Source organism: Accipiter gentilis, chromosome 24, assembly GCF_929443795.1.
Source record: "Accipiter gentilis chromosome 24, bAccGen1.1, whole genome shotgun sequence".
NCBI classification, from domain to species: Eukaryota; Metazoa; Chordata; class Aves; order Accipitriformes; family Accipitridae; genus Astur; species Astur gentilis.
This window is the reverse complement of record NC_064903.1, coordinates 24,451,536-24,475,715: the sequence shown is the minus strand read 5'-3', so window position 1 is coordinate 24,475,715 and position 24,180 is coordinate 24,451,536. Positions and strand designations below refer to the sequence as shown.

Sequence of the window (24,180 nt, the reverse complement as noted above, 5' to 3'; positions counted from 1 at the left end):
GTGCGGTGAGGCAGGGAGCTCGTACACATGGGGCTGCTGGTGTTGACAGATGTAAGGGTCACTGTGTTGCTCTGCTGTCGCCTTGTCCGGGGGGACAAGACCTGCGCTGCACGTGGGGATGGGACCCTGCGAGACAGGAGTAAAGAAACCCTTGTTTCCAGGGTTTGCTCTAGACTTTATTCTCGATCCTAGTGAGAATGAAAAGCTATGAAAAATGTACTTGCCGATGTGGGAAGGATAGCTTCATTATTTCCACCTTGGTTATTTTCCTTGAACCTTGTCACCCTCTGCCCACGTTTCGGAGTTCAAAGCCGTTTGCTCTTACAGGAAAGCAAACAGGGATGGTTTTGTTCAGTGTGTTACAGCCTCCCTGTTCCTGGCACCTTGGCACATCTGGCTTCCTAGGCCTTCTCTGTCTGATAAGCTCCTGTTCGTGCTGTAGACCAAAGCCAGGGAGCTGAATGTCAATAAGAGCCTTGGGGACAGCAAGGCAGATGTGGATGGGCAGCAGCCGGGTAGACTGCTGTCACCTTGATGCTCCGTTCTTGCAGCAGGTTTGGTGGCATGGGGGTACAAGCTCTCCCCAGCGCTGCCACCGTGCCCAGGCGGCAGGAGACGGAGCGATTGCCATCTGTCCTGGCTGAACCCCTGCATGTGCAGAAGGCATGGCCCCAGCTCCTCCCGAGAGGTCTGAGACAGCATCTCCTGCACTGCACTGGCTTGAAACAAACCTTCAGACAGCACCTGGGTGAAACGCGTCTCAAAGAGGCCCTTGCAAACCCCATCTCTTCCCACAGTGCTGCATTGCTGGCAGTGTGAAGAGCATAACATGAAACACAAGCTCCCTCTAAAAGGGTGAAAGTAGCTTTCTATTTTAAGAGAGAAATGAAGAATAGAAAACCAAAGTGGGGACAGGCTGAGCAGTGGTCCCAGTGCAATTGTGCAGGTAACCTCTTTTGCAAGGAGGTATGTTAGTGGACAACATACAGAGAACTGCTACAGAATGGACAGCTATTGCTAATTGCTGTTGTTCCAATGCGTACAAGGTATTTTAAAGCACCTGTTGACCTGACTGAAAGTTAGACTAGCTGAGCTTTATGACTTGCTGCAACCTCAGAAGTGGTGCAGGGTCTGCACACTCCAGTGAGTAAAGCATGGAGATACCTGGAGTAAGGACCATTACATCTGTTTCTAATTGAATGGAATGGAAAGGAAAATGAGGAAAGGCAAAATAAATGCCATCTCCTGGGTGGTTCTTGCTAAGATATGTTTTTGCATTGCCAGTTTTCCCTGAAGCGGGCAGTGCTTTCTGGCCATGGACAATGGAGGCAAGGAGTGTTGAATGCCGAGCAAAGCCACCTCCATCTCCAGGCCAGTGGGATGAGCTTCTGACCTGGTACTCTTCAGCTGATGAGGAAGGTGTCTACGGCTTCTTCTGTCCAACAAGCAGCGAGCGCAGTCCTGAGGATGAGCCTGACTATACTTCGATAGACGATGACTCCTCGTACTCTCTGGGTGGATCTTTCCCCAGGAGAACCTGGGGGCACCGTCCAAGGTTTATCAGCCTTACGGAGAAACGTGCAGGGCACAGAAGGGATGCTCCAAGCAAGAGTAAATTTTTTGGCAGTGGTGAAGAACTGGTCTTTGATGAACTTTCTCAGACAAAGCATGGGTATGTGCTCGAGCAGAGTGAAGCACATCCAGTGCAGCAGCTCAGGGTGCTCCGGACAGACCTGGGGAGAGACCACAACATCCCAGACTGGGAGGAAGATGAGGAAAATGCCTTCTCTCTGTCTCCTGGGGAAATGAAGACATGGCCTGCCTGGCTGGTAAGTGTATCTGTCTTTCAGGCATATTCACAACCAGAATCGAGGCATTTCAGAGTGTGGTGACTGTGTGTGCCCCATTACCTGCACCCTTCAGGCACCTGGCTGGTCCTGAGGTTGGGGTGCTCCTGGCTGATGTCGAATGTCGTCTTCTCTGTACCCTTAACTCCTGCTTCAGGCCAGTGAGGTGCAGTTTAAATCCAGTGCATGAAGCTGACTTTGTACCCTTTAACAGTCTCATGCCCTGCAGGGTTTCTACCCAAATAGGAACCAAATTCCCGCTCGCCCTGGGGGTGGTGGTCGAGGGGAGCAGGGAGTACCTCAAGGGACTGAGGGCAAAACAGGTCCCTGGGGGCCTGCAGGAAAGGCTGTTGGGACAAACAGCTCTGGCCTGGGGAATCTGTGCCGGCTGGTTTCCTCCGCATTTGGGTCTGGTCGATTGTGGGCTTTGCTCAAGGCTTCTGCTGTGGCTGTGGACCAGCAGGCTCCTGGGTGGGCTCCCTCACCTTTTGTATTTGTGCTCCTTGTGCATCATTTCTGTCTCTTGGGGTCTCAGTAAGATCTCTGTCACCCCTTTTAAGTCCCTCTGTTTACAAGACACTCATACAAACATAATTACCCTGGAGGCCTCTGGCTCCCTGTTAAATTTGATTGCAAAGGGCTGATGGGCTCTGGAGCCCTTAGAGCAGGGCAGCCATGCCTGCACACAGAACCACCGGCTGAGCCTTGTCCCTGCGGCTGTTCCCCAAGCACAAAGCAAGCAGCAGGCATCGGGGCTCCAGGCAGCTCCAGCCCGACTGCTCCTGGTCCTGCTGCACGCCAGGCTGGGCCCTCTGGTATGCTTTCCCATGCAAAACAACTCTGTTTTGTTTCTCTTGTAACTGAAGCTACATGAAACCACTGGAGTGGCTGCTGATGTTAGGACTGCTCTCCCGTTGCCCAGGCAGCGGCTGGAGTGCTGTGCAGTTTTCCTGCCCAGCCTCAGCCCTGTTTCACCTTTGCTCCTGCGCAGGTTCATGGTCGGGCAGGAGCACGTCTTCCTCTGATGTGGTTCTGGTAAGAGGGGTCTGCTCCTGCGCCGTGTCAAGTGGTTGTAGCCATGGCCAGGCAGTTAGGATAGCTGCTGTAGCTGCTGCATGCTCTGCCTCGCCCCTCCGTTGCGTATGGACAGGAGTTAATTTTCCCTGGTTTTCCAAAGGAGACTGCATGTCTGCTGCTCTGCCCTGTGTTGGGTCTGCTGTATCGGGCACCAGGATCAGTGTGGTACTCAATTGTTTTCACAGGTATGGTGGCCTTTGTATGAGCCACCCTTAGACTGACCAAACCGTCTCCAGAAAAGCAATTCCCAAAACCAGGCTGAGCTTCTTTAGCACCTGGCACTTTTTCCTGCCATTGAACTAAGTATATGTGTGTGTAGGTATACATACATGCCCTGCTTCATTCTTTGCTTCAGCAAGACAGGTGCTGCAAAGGGTAATGAGATTTAAAATTAACAGATCCCTACCTAGAGCTGCTTCTCCACCTGCTGACGGGTGCCAGGCTGTGGTCCCTTGCACGGTCCCGTGAGTCCCTACAAGCTACTTAAGCCCACACAGGCTGAAGCTTAACATATACCAACTGCTGTTGCCTTCTTGATGGCATCTCCTGGCTCAAAGCTTGTACCTTGTGCTCGAAGCATCTGGGTTGTGCTCAGGAAGGTACTTGGGGTGTTACCAGTGCTCTGGCTGGATCATGCTTGTTCCTGGGAGCTCTGGTGCATCCAAATCACACGGAACTTCCCACCCTCTCCCTGCAAACCCCAAACGCCTGGATCAAGCTAAGAAGCCAAGAGCATTTGTCCTGTTGGGGCTGGTTGTCATTCCCTGCCGTGTGTTGGCACCACACAGCAGTTGATGGCTGCGTTTGGGGTGGAAGGCGGGCTGGGCGCAGGGTGGGCAGCCGGTGTCCCAGGCGGGGGTGTCCTCCTGCCTGCTCATGCCGAGGGCAGCCGGCTCGCTGGAGGGAGCTGGGGGGGCAGCGGGCTGCCGTTGGCGTGGCTGCGAAGGGCTGATAGGGATCCGGGATGCCCTTGGTCTGGTCCACCTGCAGCATGTCCAGCCCCGCACAGGCAGGTGGCTCTTTCTTTGAAGCTCCCTATGAGGAGGGAGTGGGGAACGAGACGGCTGGGCCTGGCTAAACGAGTGTTTTCTTGTTACCCCGAGGCAGATGTTGAACTGCCTTCTTACAGGAGCCAGCAGGGCTCCCCACTAGGAGCCGGACCGTCGCCTCCTGACGAAGTCTGTCTGGAGGAGCAGTCCGTACTCCTTCCCTGGCAGGACAGGGATGCTTGCTTGGCTTTTTTTTTCCATGCAGCCCAGGAGATGGGAAATCCCTCCCTTGGACCATGCCCCGTTGTTCGACTTCCCGGCAGGTGCTGCCTCTGCCCGGAGGTGGCTCTGCCTGCTACACTTTGCTCAGAGTGAAGGAAGGAGAGGAGCTGCTGCTGGGCTCCTCTGTGCTTCTCCTGCCATTGTAGATGCTGCCCGATGCAAGGCAGGAGTCTGTGATGAGCTCATTGCTTTCTACAAGAAAAAGGCAGGGTGTAAATTTCAGAGCTCAGCAAGAACTGCTGGATTTCACTTGGACTGTGTTTTCTGGTTCTTTTCAAGTCTTATTCTGGCATTTTGTGTTGCTGTCTCAGAATCATAAACAGATGGTGCAATTATTTATGCCATGCACTTATTTAAAACCTGCCTCTCCCCATAATTCAGTCCTTTAGCAAAACAAATGTGGCTGAGAGCTGGGATGGGGTTGCTGCCTCTTTCTTTCTCAGGGCTTCTGAATTCTTCACAGCAGCAGCGACAGAATCCCGAGACAGCGCAGCCCTGCACTTGGCATGGGGACAGCCTGGTCTGGCACCCAGCCCACAGCCGGGATGTGTCCTGGGGAAACGGGCGCTGGGACAGGGACTGGGGCGAGTGCAGAGATGGGGCAGAGGCTGCTGGCTTCTCAGGCTCAACAGCCTCGATGCGTCTCTGTAATTTGGAAAGGAAAGGTGCTTTTGTTCTGACTTTGTGCTTTAAGGGACTTGTAACCTGACTGTGAAAGTTTGGGCTTGGATGTTTCCAAGTGGGTGTGTTTGAACCCAAGATAGAAGTCCATGTTGCTGTGGCCCCTGGAGCCCTCTCCCTGGCCGGCAGAAAGGCAGGCAGCCGTGCAGGCTGTGGGGCTCGGTGCTTTCTGCCCGGAGCAGCACAGCCAGTTCAGGCTCTGAGCACTCAGGACAGAGATCCTGCTTGTTTAGCCTTTGCTTCCTTCGCTTTTCCTCTTCTACCTCTTGATCAGCTTTGGAGTGGGGAACCAGGGCATGTCGCTCCAGCTCAGCCCTTTGGCGCGGGGCCGAGGGCAGGACGCTCTCGCTGGGACAAGCCTGGCAGCCCCTGCGGCCGCAGGGGGCCGGGGGAAGAAAAGAATTTGCTGTCAAATAATCATGCTTTTGTGTGTGTGTGAGGGTTTGTGTAAAGGGTTTTCTGAAGCTGCCTCTGAGTTTTCCTGGCGTCCCCAAAGAAGGTTAGCAGCAGTGCGCGTGGCTTCCATCCAGCCCTGGAAATACCCCTGGGGCTGCGGTGCCCATGGGCATGGGACAGGCACTGGCTGTCCCCGAGCAAGAAGCGTCTCTCCTTATTCATGCAGTCAATGGCCTAAAGAAAGGGCATCATTGTGGCAGCGATTTTTACTGAAACGGTGCCAAGAGAGGCTGTGCCTGATGCCGGTTTGTTTTAAATGTCTTCTGTGATGCTCCTGTATGGGAAGAGCACCATGCCTTCAGCGTGCTGCCGCCTGCTCTGCGCTTGCTGGACCCAGCTGCTTCAGCCCTGGGCACCCTCTCAGCTTTGGTGTGTTCTGCTGTCGGGGTGCATGCAAGATTGGCCCAGCTCTGGCCAGGTTTGACTGCAGCCACAGCAGCAAATCTGGGCTCTTGAGGACAACCTGGGAGCATCTCCTGGCTGCCAAGCTTTGCACCATGGTCCTCTGCACCTTAGCAAGGAGACTTGCTTGGCCAGGCTGTGGGTTGAGCACAGTCCTTGGCTCATGGTGGCAATCCTCCGGAGCCCCCGGAGTGCTGGAGCATGACAGCAGAGCCCAGTCAGCCAAACAGGGCACAGGCTGGCTTGCAGAAACCTTTGGGTCCTGTCACCTTTGTACTCCCACCTGCTCCGGGGATGCATGCCCTCTTACTTGGAGCCATCAGGGAATTTGACGTCAGGCTCCCGCGAGCAGAGCTGCTTTGTTCCTGGCACTGTTCTCTGCACGAGAAGCTGTGCTGGACAGGGTTTGCCTCTGAATCCGGGTGTGGAAGACTTAGTACGTGAATGGTCCAAGCCTGCGCAAGTGAGAAGAGGCTGTATGTGAATTTGTCATGTGGGGTTAAACTTGCAAAGACCTGCTCTTGCTTGCAGGGAGCAGAGCACTGCACCTGACAGAGATTCCTCTGTCTTGTTAATTAATCCCAAACCTCGTCCAGAATTAGGGCTGTGATCTTCCCCAGACAACAGCTGTCGCTGGAACTATGTGCAAAAATATACAAGTAGGTCAAATGTAGCTTATTAAGTGGCATTTCATTGTGCAAGCCTGAAAGACAGATGTGTCTCTGTTGCCTGTGATTATTTTTTTTAGCTGCTGAGGGTGTTGGCTGTTGGAGGCAGGTAGCCGGGCACCGGCAGGAGCGTGTCCCTCACACCCAGCCAGCTCCAGCTCTGTGTGCATGTGCTGGTGCCCCTCGTGTGATGCCAGCCCTCCCTGTGCCGCTCTCGGATAGCCCTGCCACAGGGCAGGGTTCGGCTTTGGCAGGAGGGGGATTAATCTGCTTTTTCTGCCCTGTAGCTGCTGCTCCGGTGCAGGCAGGAGGGGCTGGCTGTGAAGGGGAAGGGGTCCCAGGCAGTTCCTTGCTAAACCAGCTGCATTTCTGGGCCTGAGCCCATGCGGAGAGCATGGGCGCGTGGGACTGTCCCCCTCCATCCAGCCCCCAGGACGGAGTCAGGCTGTGCCCCAAGGCTCGGGCTGTCCTCTGGCTGTTAATAGCACAGCCCTTTGCTCTCCTATACATTTGCCACAGGAGCCTCCCTGCTCTTGCTAATAATAAGAGATGCTCGCAATTCCTTGTGCTGGTCTGGCGCCTGCCTTTGGGGGCAGAGGATTAATGTCCCAGCCAGGCTCTAGCAGCTCAGTAATATTCCCATGGGAAGGGAAAGCTGCCTGTGAGCATTCTGCTTATGCCACTTGTTTACACATAAAAATGCAGCCTGTATTATATTTTGTTTTCTTTCCAAGGTGCCTATATGAAAACTATGGCATAGCAGTGTGTTTCTGCTGGGGTTCTGTCTAGCATGGGAATCTTTGTAGACTCTTCCCAGACACTCTTAGGTACTTGAATCTAAATAGAGTTAAAATTGGTTAGGTATACAGGTCTCAAAGCCATTTTCCTTCTGTATCACTCAGATCTATTTGTAATTTGTGTTACTTGTCTATAGTATCTCAAAAACGTTACCGTATCAGTCGTGCTCTTTTAAATGCATGTAAATAGCACGCTTCCCCCCTGCTGAGCACAAGCCTGGGGCACTGCCAGATCCCGAACTTAAACCAGTCAGCCTCAAATACTGACAGAGTGAGGGGTGTGTGGTGAGGAATAACCTGAGCTCATGTGCCAAGCCCATGGATTTGGAAACAATAGTGTAAAAGCTTGAGACCAAGTGTCCCCAATGGGTAGTAGCTACCGCAGGTGGATGAAGGAGGACCGGGAGGAAGGATGGAGCCAGGCGTGCAGATCCTCCACGGTGCCCCAGCTCAGTGTGTTGCTGGTGGTTGTCCACCATGGCTGTGGCCCCCAGTTATTTCTGCTTCGCCCGCCGGGGTCTGGGAGGTTGGTTTTCGCTGGTGTGTCACTGCCCTCACCTGCAGCCTGGGGAGCGCAGAGGTGGGGGGGGTCCTGGTGAGCCCTGGGTGGCATGTGGCTGCTGGCCTTGGGGAGGGAGGGCACCCTGCTTCAGGGGAGAGCCAGGACGCTTGTAACAAGGCTAACGTTTTTATGTTAATAGAATTTAATGGTGCAAACCTCCTGTTGTTGACGTCTTCAAGCTTTCTGGCTGACAGCTGCGGGCTTATAGATCTGTGGAGGTCTCGGTGAATTGGGGCAGGAGCGCACCCCAGCTTGTGTAGCAGAAATTCCACAAAAAACATTATTGACTAATTTTTTCGGTGATGGCATCTCTTGTTTAGTGAAATTGGGGAGTTTTGCGAGCCTGTGAGGACTAGTCGTCTGAAAAGTTTATTTGGCTTTTGTGTGTATACTAAATAAATCAGTATTTGTAAATACATGCACTGGTATTTACAAAGCAGACCATTCTTTGCAGTGAAATGCACAGATTCAGCCTTTGCCAGGACCTTTGAGGGGACTGGGGAGGGCGGGGGGCTTCTTGCAGCCATGGATAAGGCAAGGGGCCCTTGGGTCTTCTGAGGGAGTCCAGCGCACATCTGGGCTAAGGAAAAACGTAATTGGCGTCGGAGGGTGAAGCTTTAGCAGGATGCGAGTGCCACAGGTGCTGGCAGAGGGGGACGTCCCACTCCTCTGTCTCGGCCTTTGGGAAGGGACTTGCTGAGGGGACGCCCGTGAGACCAGCTGGCTGCTCTATTGCCGTGGGATGGGGGATTTACGCCTTTGGCCCCAGAAGGGTTACAGGGGTGCTGCCCTGCTCACCAGAGTGTTTCCTTTTGCAGCAGGAGCTGGCACGTGGGGATTAAGTAATTGCCTAATTGTCCGTCAAGAGAGGGAGGCTTTCCCGCCGTGCTGGGTCTCCCGTGCAGCCTGCGGCAGCGCGTGGCATCCCGGCAGCCGAGCGACTGCCCGCATCCTCCCTTGCAGGCAGCGCCCGTCCCCGGCACCTCCCGCCCGTGCCCCAGGACCCCGCTTACACCTCCCGGCAGGAGCCACAGCCGAGCACGCTGCAGCCGCCTGCTGCTGATGCTGGCTCGCTTACGAGGAGGAAAACATCCCTGAAGGCGCTGACACGGTGCGCTCGGGCAGGAGTGGGGCCAGGCATGCATCCCGGCCACCCGGCGAGCTGCTTGCCCTGCTCCAGCCCTCGCACAGGGCGCCCGGGGCACGGGCAGTGGCTGCAGCACCAGGAACGTGCTGGTTTGCCAGGTGAGTGGCTTGTGCCCCGCACGCAAAGGCCGGGCATTTCCACTTGTCCTGGTCACAGCACCAGCCCAGGCGGCATATTTGTAGCTTGTCTGTTGTTCCTCAAAGGAGAAGCAGCAACTGCCCTGCTGGAAATAACTCTGCTTTATCGTTAAATGGGCTCTTTGTTTGCATCCATGCATGGGTCAAGGCTGATCACGTTGGATGGTGATCTTTTTCGTAATCGAGCCTGCATTGGCCAAAACTGTTCCCTTACCAATTGCCATCCCACGGCATCCCTCCTGGTGCTGTGTGACCTCTTCCAAGGCAGTGCTCTCTGCCAAGCGGGACTGACCTGCTCCCCAGGGCGGATGAGCTGGGGCCACCGCCAGTGGGATGTTTGGCAATGTCTGGTTGAACAGCAAAGGCCAGGAGCCCCCTTATGAATGACAGAATTAGGTACCTGGTCCAAGAGACAACATGACTTCTTTTTGAATGTCTTCTTTTCAGAATGAAAGCCAAAGTTTAGACTCTCATCTGTTAAAAAAAAATATTCAGATCTTAACAGTTTTCTCATGTTCCTGAATGCACCATCGGAGGCTGGAGCATGCATGTTGGCATTATTTTTAATGACGAACTTTTTAAGGGAAAGGCAGTGGTGGCAGGCGTACCTCACCGGCGGTACGGGGCAGCTGTGGGACAGCGGGAAGCTGGGGAATGTCTTCTGCTGCTTTTCAATGCTCACGTATCTCAGCAGGCTTCTTGTGGTCCAGCTGTTGCGGTGCCCAGTGCCTCTTCAATAGCAGGGCACCAAGCCCAGCAGAGAGCGTTGGCCTCTCGGCTGGAGCCCAGTGCCGAGGTCCGTGCCGGGGTTGGCGTCGCAGCCCGAGCCCCAGCTGTGGGGTGCCGTGTGCTGGCACAGGGCGGCTGGTCCAGCGCAGGAGGGGTTCAACCCTGTCCTTGGAAAGGCAAGGTCTCTGCAGCCTCCCTGGTGACGCTTCCCGTGGGCAGCAGGTTTCACATCTTCTCCACCCCTTCTCGCCACCGGCACGGTGTTGGTGTCGCAGCCCCTGCCCGGCGCTGCCAGCCCTGCACCGTCAGCACCCGCCCAGCAATTCAGCGTTATTAAAAGAAAAGGGTTACTGTTCCCGCTATGCTAATAGGGCAAACGCCTGCTCTGCAGTAGCTGCTCCCTTCCTGACCTCGGGGAAATGCCTGCACACAGCAGCAAGTGGAAAATCACTGCATGCTGATGGCTCGCTGGGGCTGCTCGCTGGCCAGGCGCAGCTTGCCCCCTGCTCACATCTCTTCAGACGCCCCATGTTTTCCAGCAAAAGTGGGGCCAGCCTTCAGGAGCAGTACCGGCACCGATGGTGGCTTCTCTGGCCGGCAAGGACATTGCCTGGCAGGCCGACAGCCTTTAGCTGTTATTAATGCTGTGCCTGGGTGCTGCTGAGCAACAGCCGTGACAGCAATAGCTCATCAATGGGACAGGAATAGCTCCTGGCCTCAGGCCTGTTCGGAGGCGACATGGGATCCTCTGGGTGATGATCTGTTGTGAGAAGAGGCTGTACCTGTCCTCCAAAATACCGGCCCTGTCCTATGACTTGCGGAGAAAGCAAGATGTTTGTTGCAGTGCTGGGTCTGACTAGTGAGCCATCCCGGTGCCTGTCCCAGCTCTGGGCAGCGTGGGCATCTGCTGGGTGGGAAACTCTTAGCAAGCCCGTACAGTGTGGAGTTATCCTTAGAATTAGCCTTTTAAAATTAACTCGAGTTTAAAATGGGCTTTCACATAAGTCTGAAGGTCATAGTGATACATCTATATATATAGAGAGAGAATTAATACAGATTGCTTTTGTTTTTCCTGTAGAAGTCTGGAGCAGGTACGTTAGAAATGTTGGGAAGAGACAAATGCAGCAGTAGAGCCCGTGCCCTGGCATCACTTGGCAGAAACACCCACTTTGGTGTGTACAAGCTTCAGCCACTTCACAGGGGATCCAGTCCCCAAGACCTATTCTTACCGAGGACGGTATCCTGGTATGCTGAACAAGGATTCTAGATTTAAAATTACTTGAATGCTTTTGGGATGACTGGATAGGAAGGAAGAAGCTACACAAGTATGCAGAAGCCTCTGTGGTTTGTCTCCCAGGCCCTGGGAAGGAGACAGCTTTCTTCTATTTGCACTAACTTGTTTTGCTTTTTTTTTTTTTTTGCTTTTGGAGGAAATGGGAGAAGGACTTAACGCTGCCAGAGCAAGCACTGAAGCGAGGTGCTTGTGGGGTTGTTTCTCTGGCAGAGCCCCTCTGGTGGGCTGGTATAGTTAGAGTTAAAGCTACAGGGCTGCACCCGTTTCCACAAGGACTTTCCTGGTTTTGGCAGGACAGAGCCATCTCCATCGGTCTGTCTTGCAGATGTCTCTTACCTTGCAGATGTCTGTTTGCCGCCTGATGTGCCGCCTGTGCTAGCTGGAGCAGGCAGTCACCCGTCCTCCCCACGAAGCAGAGCGGACAGGCAAGCCCCTGGTGGGATGAGGAGCCGGGCAACGCTGCCGTCCCTGCAGGGATGGTCCCTCCTGTGAGAGCTGCCTTCAGCCCCAGCCCGAGCTGCCCAGAGTGACGATGGCCAGGAAGGCCTTTTGTGTAGGATCTTATGGTGGCCGTGCTGTTCAGCAGCTCTGCCATGGTGGCCGGTCCCCTGGCAGCTTCCACGCTATGGCAGTGGTACCCAGTGAGCTGGATGGGGATGTCTGGAAATGGGCGCTTGTCCCAGCTGCCTTCGCCCATTGCAGGGAATTATTTGTAAGTGCTCAGAATAAAAACTATGGCCCTTGAGGCAGCGGCAAGTGAGTAATGGAGGGTGGCTGACTCTCAGGTAGCAGCCTCTGGCTTTAACTCCTACGTGCCCCCTCGTATGGGTAAAACGTTTGCTAGGAAAGGTGACCCTGGGCAAGTGTCCCATAGAGGTGAGACTGTCTTCCCAGCCCCAGGCATTTAAAGGAGGAGAAAAAAGGCCACCACACAAAGCTTATGCTGTGCCTCAGTGCCCCCAGCCCTGCTGCGCTGGCCCAGTAACGCAGGGGACACGGCAGAGGAACTGTGGCTGGTGCCAAGCCTGGGAGTGATGCCAAAATGTTGCTGAGGAATGAGTGAGGAGGAGATGGAAGGAGGCAGCTGGAGCCGGCGCCGGTGCTGACGCCGCTCGTGTGCTGCTGCTGGGGCCATGCCGGTGCCGCCGGAGCAGTTCAGTAGATCTGGGGGGGTAGCCTGGGTGTGGATCAGGTCTGTGGGATGCTATAGGTGCCCGATGCCATCTTTGCCAGGCAGATGCAGCTTCTCCAGCTCTGCTGCATCTTCTGTGCTCCTGTCCTTGTCTTATCCCCCCAATCCTGCTTCCCAGGAGCTGTGACCACCCTCTCTGCTTCACCACAGAGAGTACCAGCAAGGCTGGCACTGATCCCACTGTAACGGAGATTTGGGATCTGAGCAGGCTCCTTTGGCTCAGCGGCGGTGATGGCTGCAACCGGGAGGAGCTGCCACCTACCATGGGATGTCCTGTGTTTGCAGTGCCACCGAGCCAGCTCCTGCCAACCATGGCTTGCCTGTACTTTGCTTGCTCCTCTGTTCCTCTCCCTGGTGGTCTTCCCCTCCGCCAGCGTCTTGAGGCTGTTTTGGTGCCCCCCGCATGCACAAAGCCAGGCAGTCTGAAGGGCACCAGTGACAGGCAGGGAAAAGCAGTGAAGGTGGTCCCAGGACAGGCAGGAAAGGTCTGCTGAGGCGCTGGCCCTGCTTCGGGGGGGTCCAGCGCCGCGTCCTCGTCCGCCTTCACTGACATTTCGCAGCGGGCTCAGCTGCCGCACGCACCAACTGCTGGGGTATCGCGCTACATATGGCCTCTTGTCCTGGGGCAGAGCCACCGCGCTCCTGCACGCCAGGACGTGCTACCCGCAAGCGTACATGGGCCCCAGGCTGTGCGTGGGCAGGATCGTCCCCTGGGGGGATGCCTGGGGTGGGCCGTGGGCAGGAGCAGTGCCACTGGCTCGCTGGGCATCCACCAAGTGTCCTGTGGGAGTGTGCCTCGGCCCAGGTGTCACTGCTGATCAGCTTGCTGTTGCATATTCTGATATAATCTCGTAAATCACCAGCTGGTGAGGTTTGCTTATGTGCCTGCAAGAAGGCTTCTTGCCTGGGGGCCCATGCACCGGACGGCTTGCACAAAAGTTTGTGGCGTTGCCTTTTCTTATGGTCATTCTTGTGAACAAATGCTAAGCTTGCACAACTGTTAGCAGAAGGAAGGTAAGGAGCTGTGAATAGACTTGGAGTGAATGGCCAGGCCGTGTCTGATGACTGGGGGGGTGTTTTTCCCCCCCAATGTTTTTCTCCCTGCTGGGGTCAGACCTGCGGGTTTGCCACGCGGTGCCCGCTGCCCTTGGAGGGGACAGCATCGGGAGCCCTCTGGAGTGCATCTGTGGCTGCTGCTGGTGAGCTGGAGCAGGGGCTGGAGTGAAAACCTAAACCGTCTGGGGTTTGGGTTTCCAACGTCCTACATGTGCCTTTGACAGCGAAACTCCTATTTCTTCTCCTCTGGGGGTGTTTCTTTTCCTTCGCTCCTTCCCGCTGCCTGGGAACTGGCGCTGCTCGGTGCATTCGAGGCAGGAAGGAAAGCCTGGAGCTGTTTAAAACTCTCAGTCTTCAGGGAATTTCAATCGTCGTCCAAGCCTGTTTGCAACCAACTGAATAACGGTGCAGGGTTTGAATCGCTGGCCCGCCTCCGCAGGCAGCGCTGCCTCCTCCCTCCCTCCCTGCCTGCCTGCGCCGAGCTCCTGCCCGCACTGGGGCTCTGCCCAGCTCTGCGTGCTGCAGGCAGCAGCCATGGGGGTGCCGGGGTGGGCTCCCCCTGCGGCCAGGGGCAGCGCCGTGGTCTAGGGGGGCTCTGCACTGGCCCCCCTGCCCGGCCCATCATGCCATTGCTGGATTTTTTCTGGGCTTGCTTCAAAAGAGCCAAGGTAAGGAACGGTCTATTTAAATGGTGTCCATCTTTCGACACCCTCCTAATTTTGGGAGAAGCTGCCGGAAGGGACGGTGGGGGAGGCGTCTCTAGCGGGGCTGGGGTTTGCGCACAGTGCCTGACGCCTGCTCCGGAGGGATGTCGTGCCCGCACCCCACATGCGCGTGAAAGGTTAATTTTGGATGGGCCTCATGTGGATGCCTTGGTCAGTGTGCCCTGTTGTCACCCACTACCCCTCAGTGATGGTACCCGCGGAGCCGGCAGGCAGGGTGCCGTGCCCGGCTGAGCGCGGGCAGCATGCATGTACGGATGCAGCACCGGTGGATATAATGCGGTCGTCGGTGGGCTCTGTGTGTGCGCATGCACCCTACCAGCCCCCAGACGGGGTCTGCAGACGCCAAGCCGGGTCCTGCCATGCATGGCTCGGGTGGTGCAGCTGGGTTGGGGGCACCCCTGCAAACTGGGGCTCACCTGGAGGCTCGGGTCGCTCCCGGTGCGGCAGCGGGACCGCGTCTGGCTTTGCCGACCTGGAGGGACGGGGCGGCTGCGAGCGGGATGACAAAGGAACAGCGAGACCGGAGGCCCCGAGTTTTTAATTTCCTGCAGCAGTGGTTCTCATGGCATCTGGTATTTTTCGTTTGGGTTTAACTCCTCATCTGTCGCCTTAATAACGTGCAACTCGGTCTCCCTCTCTGACTGCCCGTTTGTTGTGTTGGATTTATTGTATCACAGCCTGTGCAGTGCGGTGGTAGGTGTGCCGGGTAGGTTTCGGAGTTATTGTTGGTATGGATTTCGGGAGCTTCAGATTGGAAAAAGCAGTAAAATCTCTCTCCAACCAGTGCTGTACACCGGGCTGTGTCAAGCGAGTGGATCTGCCGTGGTAAAATGGATGTGGAATGCACGCTGTTCCCCCGGGGTTTCAATGCAAAGCTTAAAATAGTTGAGTCTAAAAATGACATTTGTGAAATTCATTAATAATATTAGTAGCTGTCTTGTCCCTGCTGTCTCCAGAGAGCTTAGCAAGTCCTTGTTAACCCTTCTCATCCCTGTGAGCTGCGTGTTGTCATTGCCATCGCGCTCATGGCGACAGCGATGCAGGGACTGGGTCCTGCATCCCCCCTTGCAGAGCTATAGTTCCCAAAGGGCTCCAGCCTGGCCCACGCTGGGCTCCCTGGTGCCTGTGGACTTGAGCAAAGTTGAAAGCAACCGGCAGACTGCTGATAACCTCGAGTCTGATGAAGGGTCTGGTGGCCCCACTGGTGTGGGTGGTGGGGAGGAGGTGGCGAGATGCTGGGAGCTGTGGGCTGGCTCCTGCCTTCGCTCTCCCCGGGCCCCCCCTGGCTGTAGCTGCTCCTCTGGCAGCACGGGGTGCTTCTCCCCACCCCGACACATTCCCGGCCCCCCTCCCTGTCTGAGGATACTTCCCCACATGAACCCTCCGGTTTTACAAATTAACCTGATATTTTTGTCGTCTTCTTGCTTAGAAAATGCTTTTGCAGGATGGCTGGAGCTGCATGGGGACTGAGCGTGGGCTAAAGTCATTCACGGGTCTGGGAGTATATTTGTCCTTTGGTTCTGGGGCTCTTCCCCGCCACTGTCACCCCTGGACACTGAGGTGTCGTGGCCAGGGGCCTGCAATAAGGGAAACTCCAGGTAATTGGAGGCTCCAGAAGATATTTGACTATTTGCCGTGAGATAGGTGGCCTTTACACTCAGAAGGGATGGGCTCGAGGAGAGCAAGGGTGACAGTCCCTTGGCTCACCACCTCCAGCTATCTGCCGCAGGGAAAAAGAAAATCTGTTTCAGTAGGTGTAAGCAAAGAGGTGCTTCTCTTGGAGCAGGAACCCAGCAGTGAGGGATGGGGGACTCTGCCTGGATGGGAGCTTCCCCGATGCTCAGAGGCTAGGGCCAAAATGATGTTTCTGTATTTTACGCTTCCTCGTTAGCTCAGCCCATGAGACTCTTGTTGAATTTGGCATCGCCAAACCCCAGAATAAGGGGTGATAAGGGTCTCCCTGGTAGATGTTGGAGCTGCCTTCTTCCCAAGTTCAGGAGTGGCTGTGCTCTTTGCATGGTTTCTTTTGCTGGTTTCAAGTTTCCTGTTGCTCTGCTTGCAGCAACACAATGTATTCTGGTGGACACTTCATTTCTCTCTCCTTCTTCTGTCAGCAGACTGCCATTCCCATATTTCTACTTCAGTTCCACAGCAGCCACCCCCCACCAGCAAATGAGACCTGGCTGATCCCCACCTGTGTCCCACAGGTGCTGGACAAGTCCCTGTGGAGCGCGAGGCTTCGGGAGAGGGGCAGCCGGGGAGCAGCTCTGCCCGGCCGGAGCCAAGAGCAGCTCCCAGGGCTGAGCGGCTGGGTGGGCTTTGGGGGAAGCCGAAGGGACGGAGGACAACACCTTCCTGATTTCCCTCGGTGAGCGCCAATGGCCTCGTGTGGGGCTCCGGCTTCTGCTTCAGCCTGGTTTCCCGTTTTCCTGCCCAGGCTGGTGTTGCTCAGCTACTTGACATGAACAGCGGAGGAATTTCTTGAAGGGGAAGAAATGTGCAGGGCTCTGTCTGTGGGATTAAAGCTTTCGAGGTTAAACGAGGTGGAGCTGCAGCTGGTGGGAGATTTCATGGGAAGAAGAAGGTGCTAGGGCCAAGACATGATGGCAGGGGAGAGGAGGCTCCCCAAAGCTGCCTGAGGACAAGGACCAGCTTTCCCTGCCCTTGCTATGGAAAAAGCCCTACCTCATCGCCCACCAGACCTTGCCCCACGCTGTGGGCATCTACCGCATGCGTCGGCTGCAGGGCTGGTGGTTGCAGAGCTTGTGATAACAGACATGACGGGGTCCCAGTGATCATCTCTCTGTCCAAATATTTTCGGCTCTGATGCTCTCCAGTTGCCCACACACTGACAGGTTGGGGCTCAGGCATCTGCACAGGCTCTCCCTGAGGAGGACAGAGCCAAGCACACAGCAGGAGCAGCAGCTCCCTGCACTTCCCTCCAGTGGGAACCGATTCAGCAACGCCAAATGAGCTGGAGGAGCCGGGTGACCCCCCGCTGCAAACACAGGCACGCTGTGGGGTTGCAGCAATAACCCCGGCCCCACTGATGGGCACCTCTTGAGCAGGCGCTGCCGTGAGAAGCCCGGCAGTGGGGAGATGGTTAAGCCCATCTCCCCCCGGGTCATCCCCAGCCCCGCTGCCCCAGCAGGAAGAGGGGTCCCGGGTGGCTCGTGGGAAAGGCAGGCTCAGCAGCGTGCTGCATTCCTGCAGCGATCCCCGCTGCCCTGCCGGCACCTCTGGCCCCGCTTGGCACGGCTGCGGCTGCACTGGAGGGGGCTCGCCTGCGCCTGGAGAGGGGCCTGGGGAGGGCCCTGGGCTCTGCGCTTGCCTCGGGACCCGAGCAGCACCAGGACCTTCCTGCTCCTCCACCTCTGTGCAAATCGCTGTCGTCTCCCATGTGCTGGCAAGGCTCTGCCATCTGTAAATCCCATTTCCCTTGGCTTTGTCCCCACAGGAGTGCAGCCCCTGTGCGTGGTGCTGATGGCCACTTCCCCACCCCAGGTGCTGCACCCATGAAGAGGCTTGGGGAGGGAGAGCCCAGCCTGCTTTCAGCTTTGCTTTTTTTTTTTTTCCTTTCTTTATTGTTGGCTTTCTGTGCCTGCAGACACCATTGTACTCTCTGCTCCCAGACCTGCTAATGGGATTAAAATGTGGACATCTCCACTGCCATCTGTGCAGCTGCACAGGTACTGAGGGACGTGTTCAGGGGGACCCCAGACCCATGCTTCCTCTGCTGGAGCGAGGGTCTGCCCCACCAAGGCTTCCCCAGTGCCGAACAGAGCCAGACCCAGCTCCAGCATGGGAGCGGACCCGGGTGTGATGCATGCTGCATGGTGTGTGGGTGGCTCACGGGTGTCACCTGCGGTGTAGAGCAGAGCACTGTGGCCTGCACACTCGGAGGAAGAGACTGTATCCTCCTAAGCTCTGTTTTGTTCCCTTGCTGTGGATCTGACAACCCTTGCCTGCCTGTCTGTTCCTTCTCTGCCAGTGTTGCAGCATCCTTTTCAAGCTGTCAGGCAGAAAGGTCTGTCTCTCCAGCCTTCCCTCTCTCCCCGGCTCCTTGCCCACCCCAGGGATGCAGAGCCCCTGGTCCTGGCTGCTCCTCCTCCTCCTCCGATGGCTTCCAGCAGGCAGGGAGCCACAGTAGTGGGTGTGCTGCATTTGCCCCGTGCTCCGGGCCATGTTTGGCACTGATGTTTTGAAGCCAGTGGGACAAGCCTTTGCTAGAGCTCTGCTTGCCCTCGGAGCTGGAGCAGGTACTGCTGGTCCCAGTGCCTCTCCTGGCAGAGAGGAGGCTGGAGTGGGGACTGAGCCCAAATGTGAGTGGTAGGAGTCATGAATGTGAAAATCAAAAAGATAACAAAATGATTTCTGTTCTTTTTTCTTTCTTTTCACAGTGTTTCACGTTGCTGGAAGATAAAAAAGATGCAGGTAAGCTGTGACAATGTTTTTCAGGGCAGGAATGCCCTTGCTGAGGGGCAGGCAGGGGTTACGAGGAGGACTGTCCCCTTGCTGGGCTTCTGGTTTCTTCTGCCAGCAGTATGATTTTCCCTCCAAACTGTTATTTTTCAAAGGGGCAGCGAAGGCAACCGGCGTGAGGCAGTGCCAGCCAGGGCACCCGCTGAGCCCCAGCGGTGCAGGAGGGATGCCCCCGAGACGTGCTCAGCCTCTCCTTTGCCCCATCCTTTCCCATACGTTGCAGTAATACCAGTTAGCGGTGTGAAATCCCAGCCGCTGTGTGCGCGCAGCAGTCCTGCAGAGAGGCGCAAGCCCCCTCGCCGGCATGCGTGCGCTGCCATAGCTTTGCCGACGTGGTCAGCCATTCGCCCGGCCCAGCAGCGGCTCTGCTCCTTTCTGTTTCCTCTTCAATTCCTCTTTTCTTTGTGGTGAACCTCTTCATGCTCTGCAGATAAGCTCGTTAGGAACTCCAGAGCCTTGGAACTGCTGTGCCATAGGAAGGAGGGTCTCCCCTGGCTTGGAGCCCCCTCAGGTTTGCATGATTGAGATGTCTCGCCAGCGACAGCTGGGCAGGAGAGAATTGCCGTGCAGCTCTGGGCTGATCTGTGTTATTGTGCACGTGTCTGCAGGCTGCTTCTAGCCCAACCGTTCCTCTGTAAGGGTGGGGGGAGAGGCTGGGGGTCGGGGCCACCCTGCTGCAGGGGGCTCATGGGTGCTGAGGAGGCTGGAGGCTGGCAGTGGTCTGTGGGAGGAGGAGGTGTGCGCCTGCGGGGCTGGGGACCAGGGATGCAGACGGGGTTTCTGGGCTCTAGGACGGGGCGCAGCTAGCGGCTCGTTTTAAGAATGCGGCAGGGCCCTACGGCCAAACTTGTCTGGAAGAGCGTTGCTGGTCCTGGCTGCTGCTTTGTGGGCTGTGAAAAAATGCTCTGGATCTTGCGTTGTCCTCATGTTCCACCCCGGAGAAACAGTCCCACTGCCAAGCGTGGCCTAGCTCGTGGGCAAGAGGGGTGGAGGTCCTGCATTTTATAATTTCACTGGTTGGTGTAATGGAGGCTCTTTGCTCAGCAACACCTCCAGAAGTAAACCTGGCCCAGTCCTACGGTCAGCTTGCCGTCAGTAGCCCTCAGCAGCTCTGGAAGCGGAGGGACCCTGCAGCGTGCTCCTCTGCCCTGTGTCGGCACCTCTGCTTTCGGCACAGAGCTCAAAACAGGTCCCACAGATGATGGCTCTTGGCAGCGAAGGCAGGGAGGAGCGGTGCTGCCCACGCTGCCGGCTGGAGCCTCCGGCGCTGTGAAACGGGAAACGCCGCCTTGCAGGGAGCCTGCGGGATGTGCCTGGGGATCTCCGAGTGGTTCCCCTAACTTGAGGGCAATGACCTGGCCTCTCGTTTTTCATCCATGTAAGGGTTAGGGCAGCTCTGAGCCTGGCCGGCGCAAGAGGCCAGGAGCACAGGAAAGCTCTGGGCAACAAAAGGTGCTTTGTGAATGGAGCTCCAGAGGTAATCCTGGGTGGTCTCTCTTGCCTTTTCACGGGAGAGATTAACAATGTGAATATCAAGAGCTTGTTAAAAAGGGTTAAAGAGCTCTGTGCAAGGGATGGGGCAGGGAAGACTTACAGATAGCATCCATGGCAGGATTTTTTATGGAAATATTTTTGTAGGCTTTTTCCCTGTAAAATCCAAGTCTCTCGGTAAAGGCTCAGCTACATTCACGACAATCCCAGCTAACACCATCCTGGCCGCATGTCCACCTCCCAGCCTGGCGAGCTCCGCGCTGCTGGAGGGATGCTTGGCCACCATGGCATCACGCCTGCATAGAGGTCTGAGGGCAGGAGGAGACGGAGCCCTCACGTACGCGAGCAGCTGCACGGTTTTACACCAAAGAATTTGTCACTTGTGATTTGATGCATTGACTGGAGCCATGGCAGGCTACTCAGTGTCCCTGCAATCTGCGGCGGCGTGGTGCCCCACAACGTGAAACCCAGTGGAGCACAGTTGAAGCTCTCCCTTTCATGTGAATTATGCTGGACTTGGAGCAAGCCTGCCATCAGTTCGTATGCTCCGCTGAAGTTTTTAAAGCTCTGAGAAGAGACCGATGCAGCCACGTGCTGTCCTCTTAGCTAACCATCCCCAGAAGGCGCTCTGACAAATGGGGTTCACTTCAGGAAACATTCACACAGTGCTCTCGGCAGACACCATTCCTTCCCCTGATGATTTTTTAACGTCTTTGGAGTGGGTGCTAAGAGGACCTCAGCTCTTGAGACAAAGGCATGAGGCAGGGTTGAGCTGGTTCTGCATTTATCTGGGTAACTGTGGGGAACTTGCCTCTCCTGGCTCTTCTGTTGCTTCCTGGAGCCTGCCCCTGATTCCCCACCACAGCAATGCCGCTTTCCCACCACACCGGGCAAACTCCCTGAGCCGCTTCCCGAGGCGCAGCCGGACGGACCTCTTCCTAGCTCCCAGACCCCATTCCTGGTGTGAGCAGCCAGGAGCTGGGGCTGTGCTGCCACCGCCCCTTCCCTGAACGCCAGCTGTATGAAGTTGCTGCTGCTTCCTACTGTTGTTAAAATAGCTGGGTATGCTCTGCTCAGCTCCCTCAGCAGTAATGGTGGAAAACAACTTGGATTTTATCTGCTTGCTTGGAGGTAATGTTTCAGCAGGAGCAGGGGCGCTCGGTCTCCTCCTGGCAGCGGCTGCCAGCCCAGTGGGGCATCCCCCATGCCTGTGCTGGTGAACAGTCATCACTGGTAACCCCCTCCATGGGCAGGGTCACAGCCTGTCTCTCAGACAATTTAATTGAAGAAAAAAAAACCCAGAGCTTTGATTTTTGAGACAAAACAGGCCAAACTGTGCATTGTGCTACCTGGAGGGGAGTGCCTGCTGTCCCACCACCCTGCAGGTAGCCCTGTGTCCCAACTGTCCCACCGCCCTGCCCAGCGGTAGGACCCCCCCTCGCATTGCCCTACGGTCCCCTCCTGTGGGCGACCCCAGGCTGTGTGGGACACAGTGCCCGCTGTGCAGCCCCGAGCTGTCCCGCTGGAGCGGTCCCAGCCAGGGCCGGGTTTCCATGGATTTCCTAACCTTCCGCTTCCTCTCTGACATTGGCTTCCCATGTATTGTTCTGGACAAAGCAGAAAGGAAAGGCTTGCACACCAGCCGTGCATGCGAAAACTGCATCCTCTGAATAAATTCCTGCCGATAGCAGCATCAGGCCTCGCCAAAAGTAGGATGCTCTGCAAATGTCATTAAGCAGTGGCCTCCTCTAACTGCCAAGGGACAGGGACTGAGCTCACGGCTTCTTTCAGTGCAGCCAGGCAGTGACAATATTACAGTATTTCAAAAGTGGCCTTCTGCAGCTAGACATGGTGAAATAATAGAGAAAAGAAGCACGAGGGACTCTGCTGAACTTTTGCCCCTGCATGAAATAATAAGGTTGTATTTACCCAGCATCTGGATCTCCGAAAATAACCTGCTAAATTTAGCTGTTGTTGATATGTTGTCACAGCTGAGTTATTCTTCTTCTCTCTTTACATGAAAATCTCTTGCGCTGGTTCTGTTGGTTTGTAGCCTGAGCGTGAGCCCTTCGTTCCCCGCCTGGTATGTGCCCGTGCATTCGATGCCCTGTTTTTTGGGGGAGAAGACTGGGATTGGAATCTGTTTTTCTGTCATTGCCTGAGCGGGTGGAAAGGGAGAGAGACTGGGAGAGGCTGCAGGGTGGCCGCCACGAGGGTGCGTGGCCGTGCCAGGAGCGGTGGGTGTGCAGGGACTGGCACTGCTGCCCTCAGCACAGGGGCCGTGCTCTGGCTGCACCGTCCATGCCAGGGAGGGGGTCCGTGGCCTGAAAGCATGGGTTGTGGTGGGATGCCACCCATGGCTGCAGGGACCTGTTTCTGGGGACTTCTGAACCCCCCTGAGAAATCGCTGCCTGTTACGTGGTGGAAAATGTGGTCAGGGGTCTGGATCCTGTTTGAAGAGGTAGGAAGTAGAAAAGCTGAACTGAATGTGATTATAAGTGTTTTCGATGTGACATGTGATGAAAAGGATTCTGCATTGCTCCGTCCTCTCCCCTGCCCACCCGTGGGGTCAGGCTCAGCTGCTGAATCATGCTGAAATGCTGACCTCGGTCCCAAAGTAACTTCAGGTCCCTCCCCGGGAGCCCAGGCGGGCGGCAGCCCTGACCCAGAGCTCCGCTGGTGCTGGCGTGACAGCAGCGGCACCCGATCCACGCTCAGACGGGCTCTGCCACTCGTTTGGTTATTTTTCATGAAGGAAGAGGGTTGTTTCTGAAATATTCTCATTTTCCTTCTGTTACAGCCTCTGTGGCCTTACTCCTGGGCGCTCGCCTCTCGCTGGGAATCGATCCCCTGCCTGGCTAGCATAAAATGCTCTGTGATTAGCTCCAAGTAGTAAAAAAATTTAGACAAAGTAAAAAGATAATTCCTAAACAAGAACTTACACACTAAACATCACCCTGCCAGGGTAGCTTCAGAGCAAACAAACGGTTTATGCTTCTTTCTGTCAGATGTTTTCTCGGGAGCTGGGGACAGCATCTCCTGAGACTTGAGACACAATCCCCAGCGTTTCCTTTTCAGCCTTCTCGGTGAGCCCTCGAGGTTATTTTTGAACCGCTGAGCTCTTTGATACGTATTTATCCATATTGGTTTAATTTCCCTTAGAAGGTAGGCTGGTGCTAAAGCCGCTGGGCAGAGCCAAGGTTGCAAGCTCTGACATTCCCTGCCTGTCCCCCGTGGGTCACTGCCTGGGGGTATTTATGGGTAGATGCCTTCTGCTCTCTTTCAATAAAACACATGTCTCGGCGCTGTGCTAGGCACTGCCCGGCCCCGTTGGTGCCTCCGTGACTCCCAGACACTTTCTGGGAGCTGCTGTCTTTGTGCTGCTGCTTCTCTGTGGCCCCGCAGAGACCTGCTTGCAGGGAAGGCGGCTCCCGTATAAATCCATGGAGCCATGCATGTAATTACATCCTTGGTTAATTAACAGGAACCGCCACGGCAGCGATACGGGCGTGCAAAGGACTCCTGTTAATACCTTGGCCTACAGCAATTTGAAACACTTTTCATTTGTTCTCATGTCACCTTTTTGCTCTTTAGGCAAAAATGCAGACTGCTGGATCAGCCCCCACCTTTTCCACCCCCTCTCCCCACAAAGGGCCAGGCAGGCTCGTGCCGCCGTGGCTGGCTCCTGAGAAACAAGCCGAAAGCGTGAAATGAGAAAAAATACTTTAAAAGAATATAAAAACCAACTTGGCCACACCGCAGTTTTTCCAACAAATGATCATGGGGAAACTATCTGTCAGAGGCAAGAGGCTCCTCCAGCCCACGAACGGAGGCCATTTCTTGTCCTTGTTCCCCTTCTCTCTATAAAAATTTCTGTAATTCTGAAACCCAGCAACTGCTGCAGTAACTGATCCCCATCCCCCAGCTCATCTCCTCTGTCCTTCTGGGGCTTTAATTTCAGGGTCTGGAAGTTTTTCTGTTTCCTGTAGCTAACAAAACACAGATTCCGCCCTCTGAACAGCAGGTTCCTATCACGAATTGGGTGATTTTCTTTGAAGGCCAGAAAGGAAGAGCCTGGGTTTGAGTGAGGGTTTTTCCTTGTGTCGGCTTGGGAAGTGCAGAGAAGGAGCTGGGAAAAGGCCCCTTGGGCCGCCTCGTGCCCGGTA

General features: G+C 55.6%; 1 protein-coding gene across 7 annotated transcripts in view; it reads left to right on the top strand.

The window, feature by feature from the left end:
• Positions 1 to 24,180, top strand: part of STARD8 (StAR related lipid transfer domain containing 8) — an 83,827-nt gene that overhangs the window by 3,974 nt on the left and 55,673 nt on the right. For 2 of the 7 annotated variants that reach the window (XM_049827735.1, XM_049827737.1), the window contains exons 2-3: positions 1,285 to 1,829; positions 18,442 to 18,475. In XM_049827735.1, coding sequence (XP_049683692.1) covers positions 1,285 to 1,829; positions 18,442 to 18,475 — 579 coding nt within the window. Of the gene's footprint in view, positions 1 to 838; positions 856 to 1,235; positions 1,830 to 13,804; positions 13,985 to 18,441; positions 18,476 to 19,141; positions 19,164 to 24,180 lie in introns of those variants that run through there. The other 5 variants (XM_049827738.1, XM_049827736.1, XM_049827740.1 and 2 more) reach the window with 5 other exon arrangements.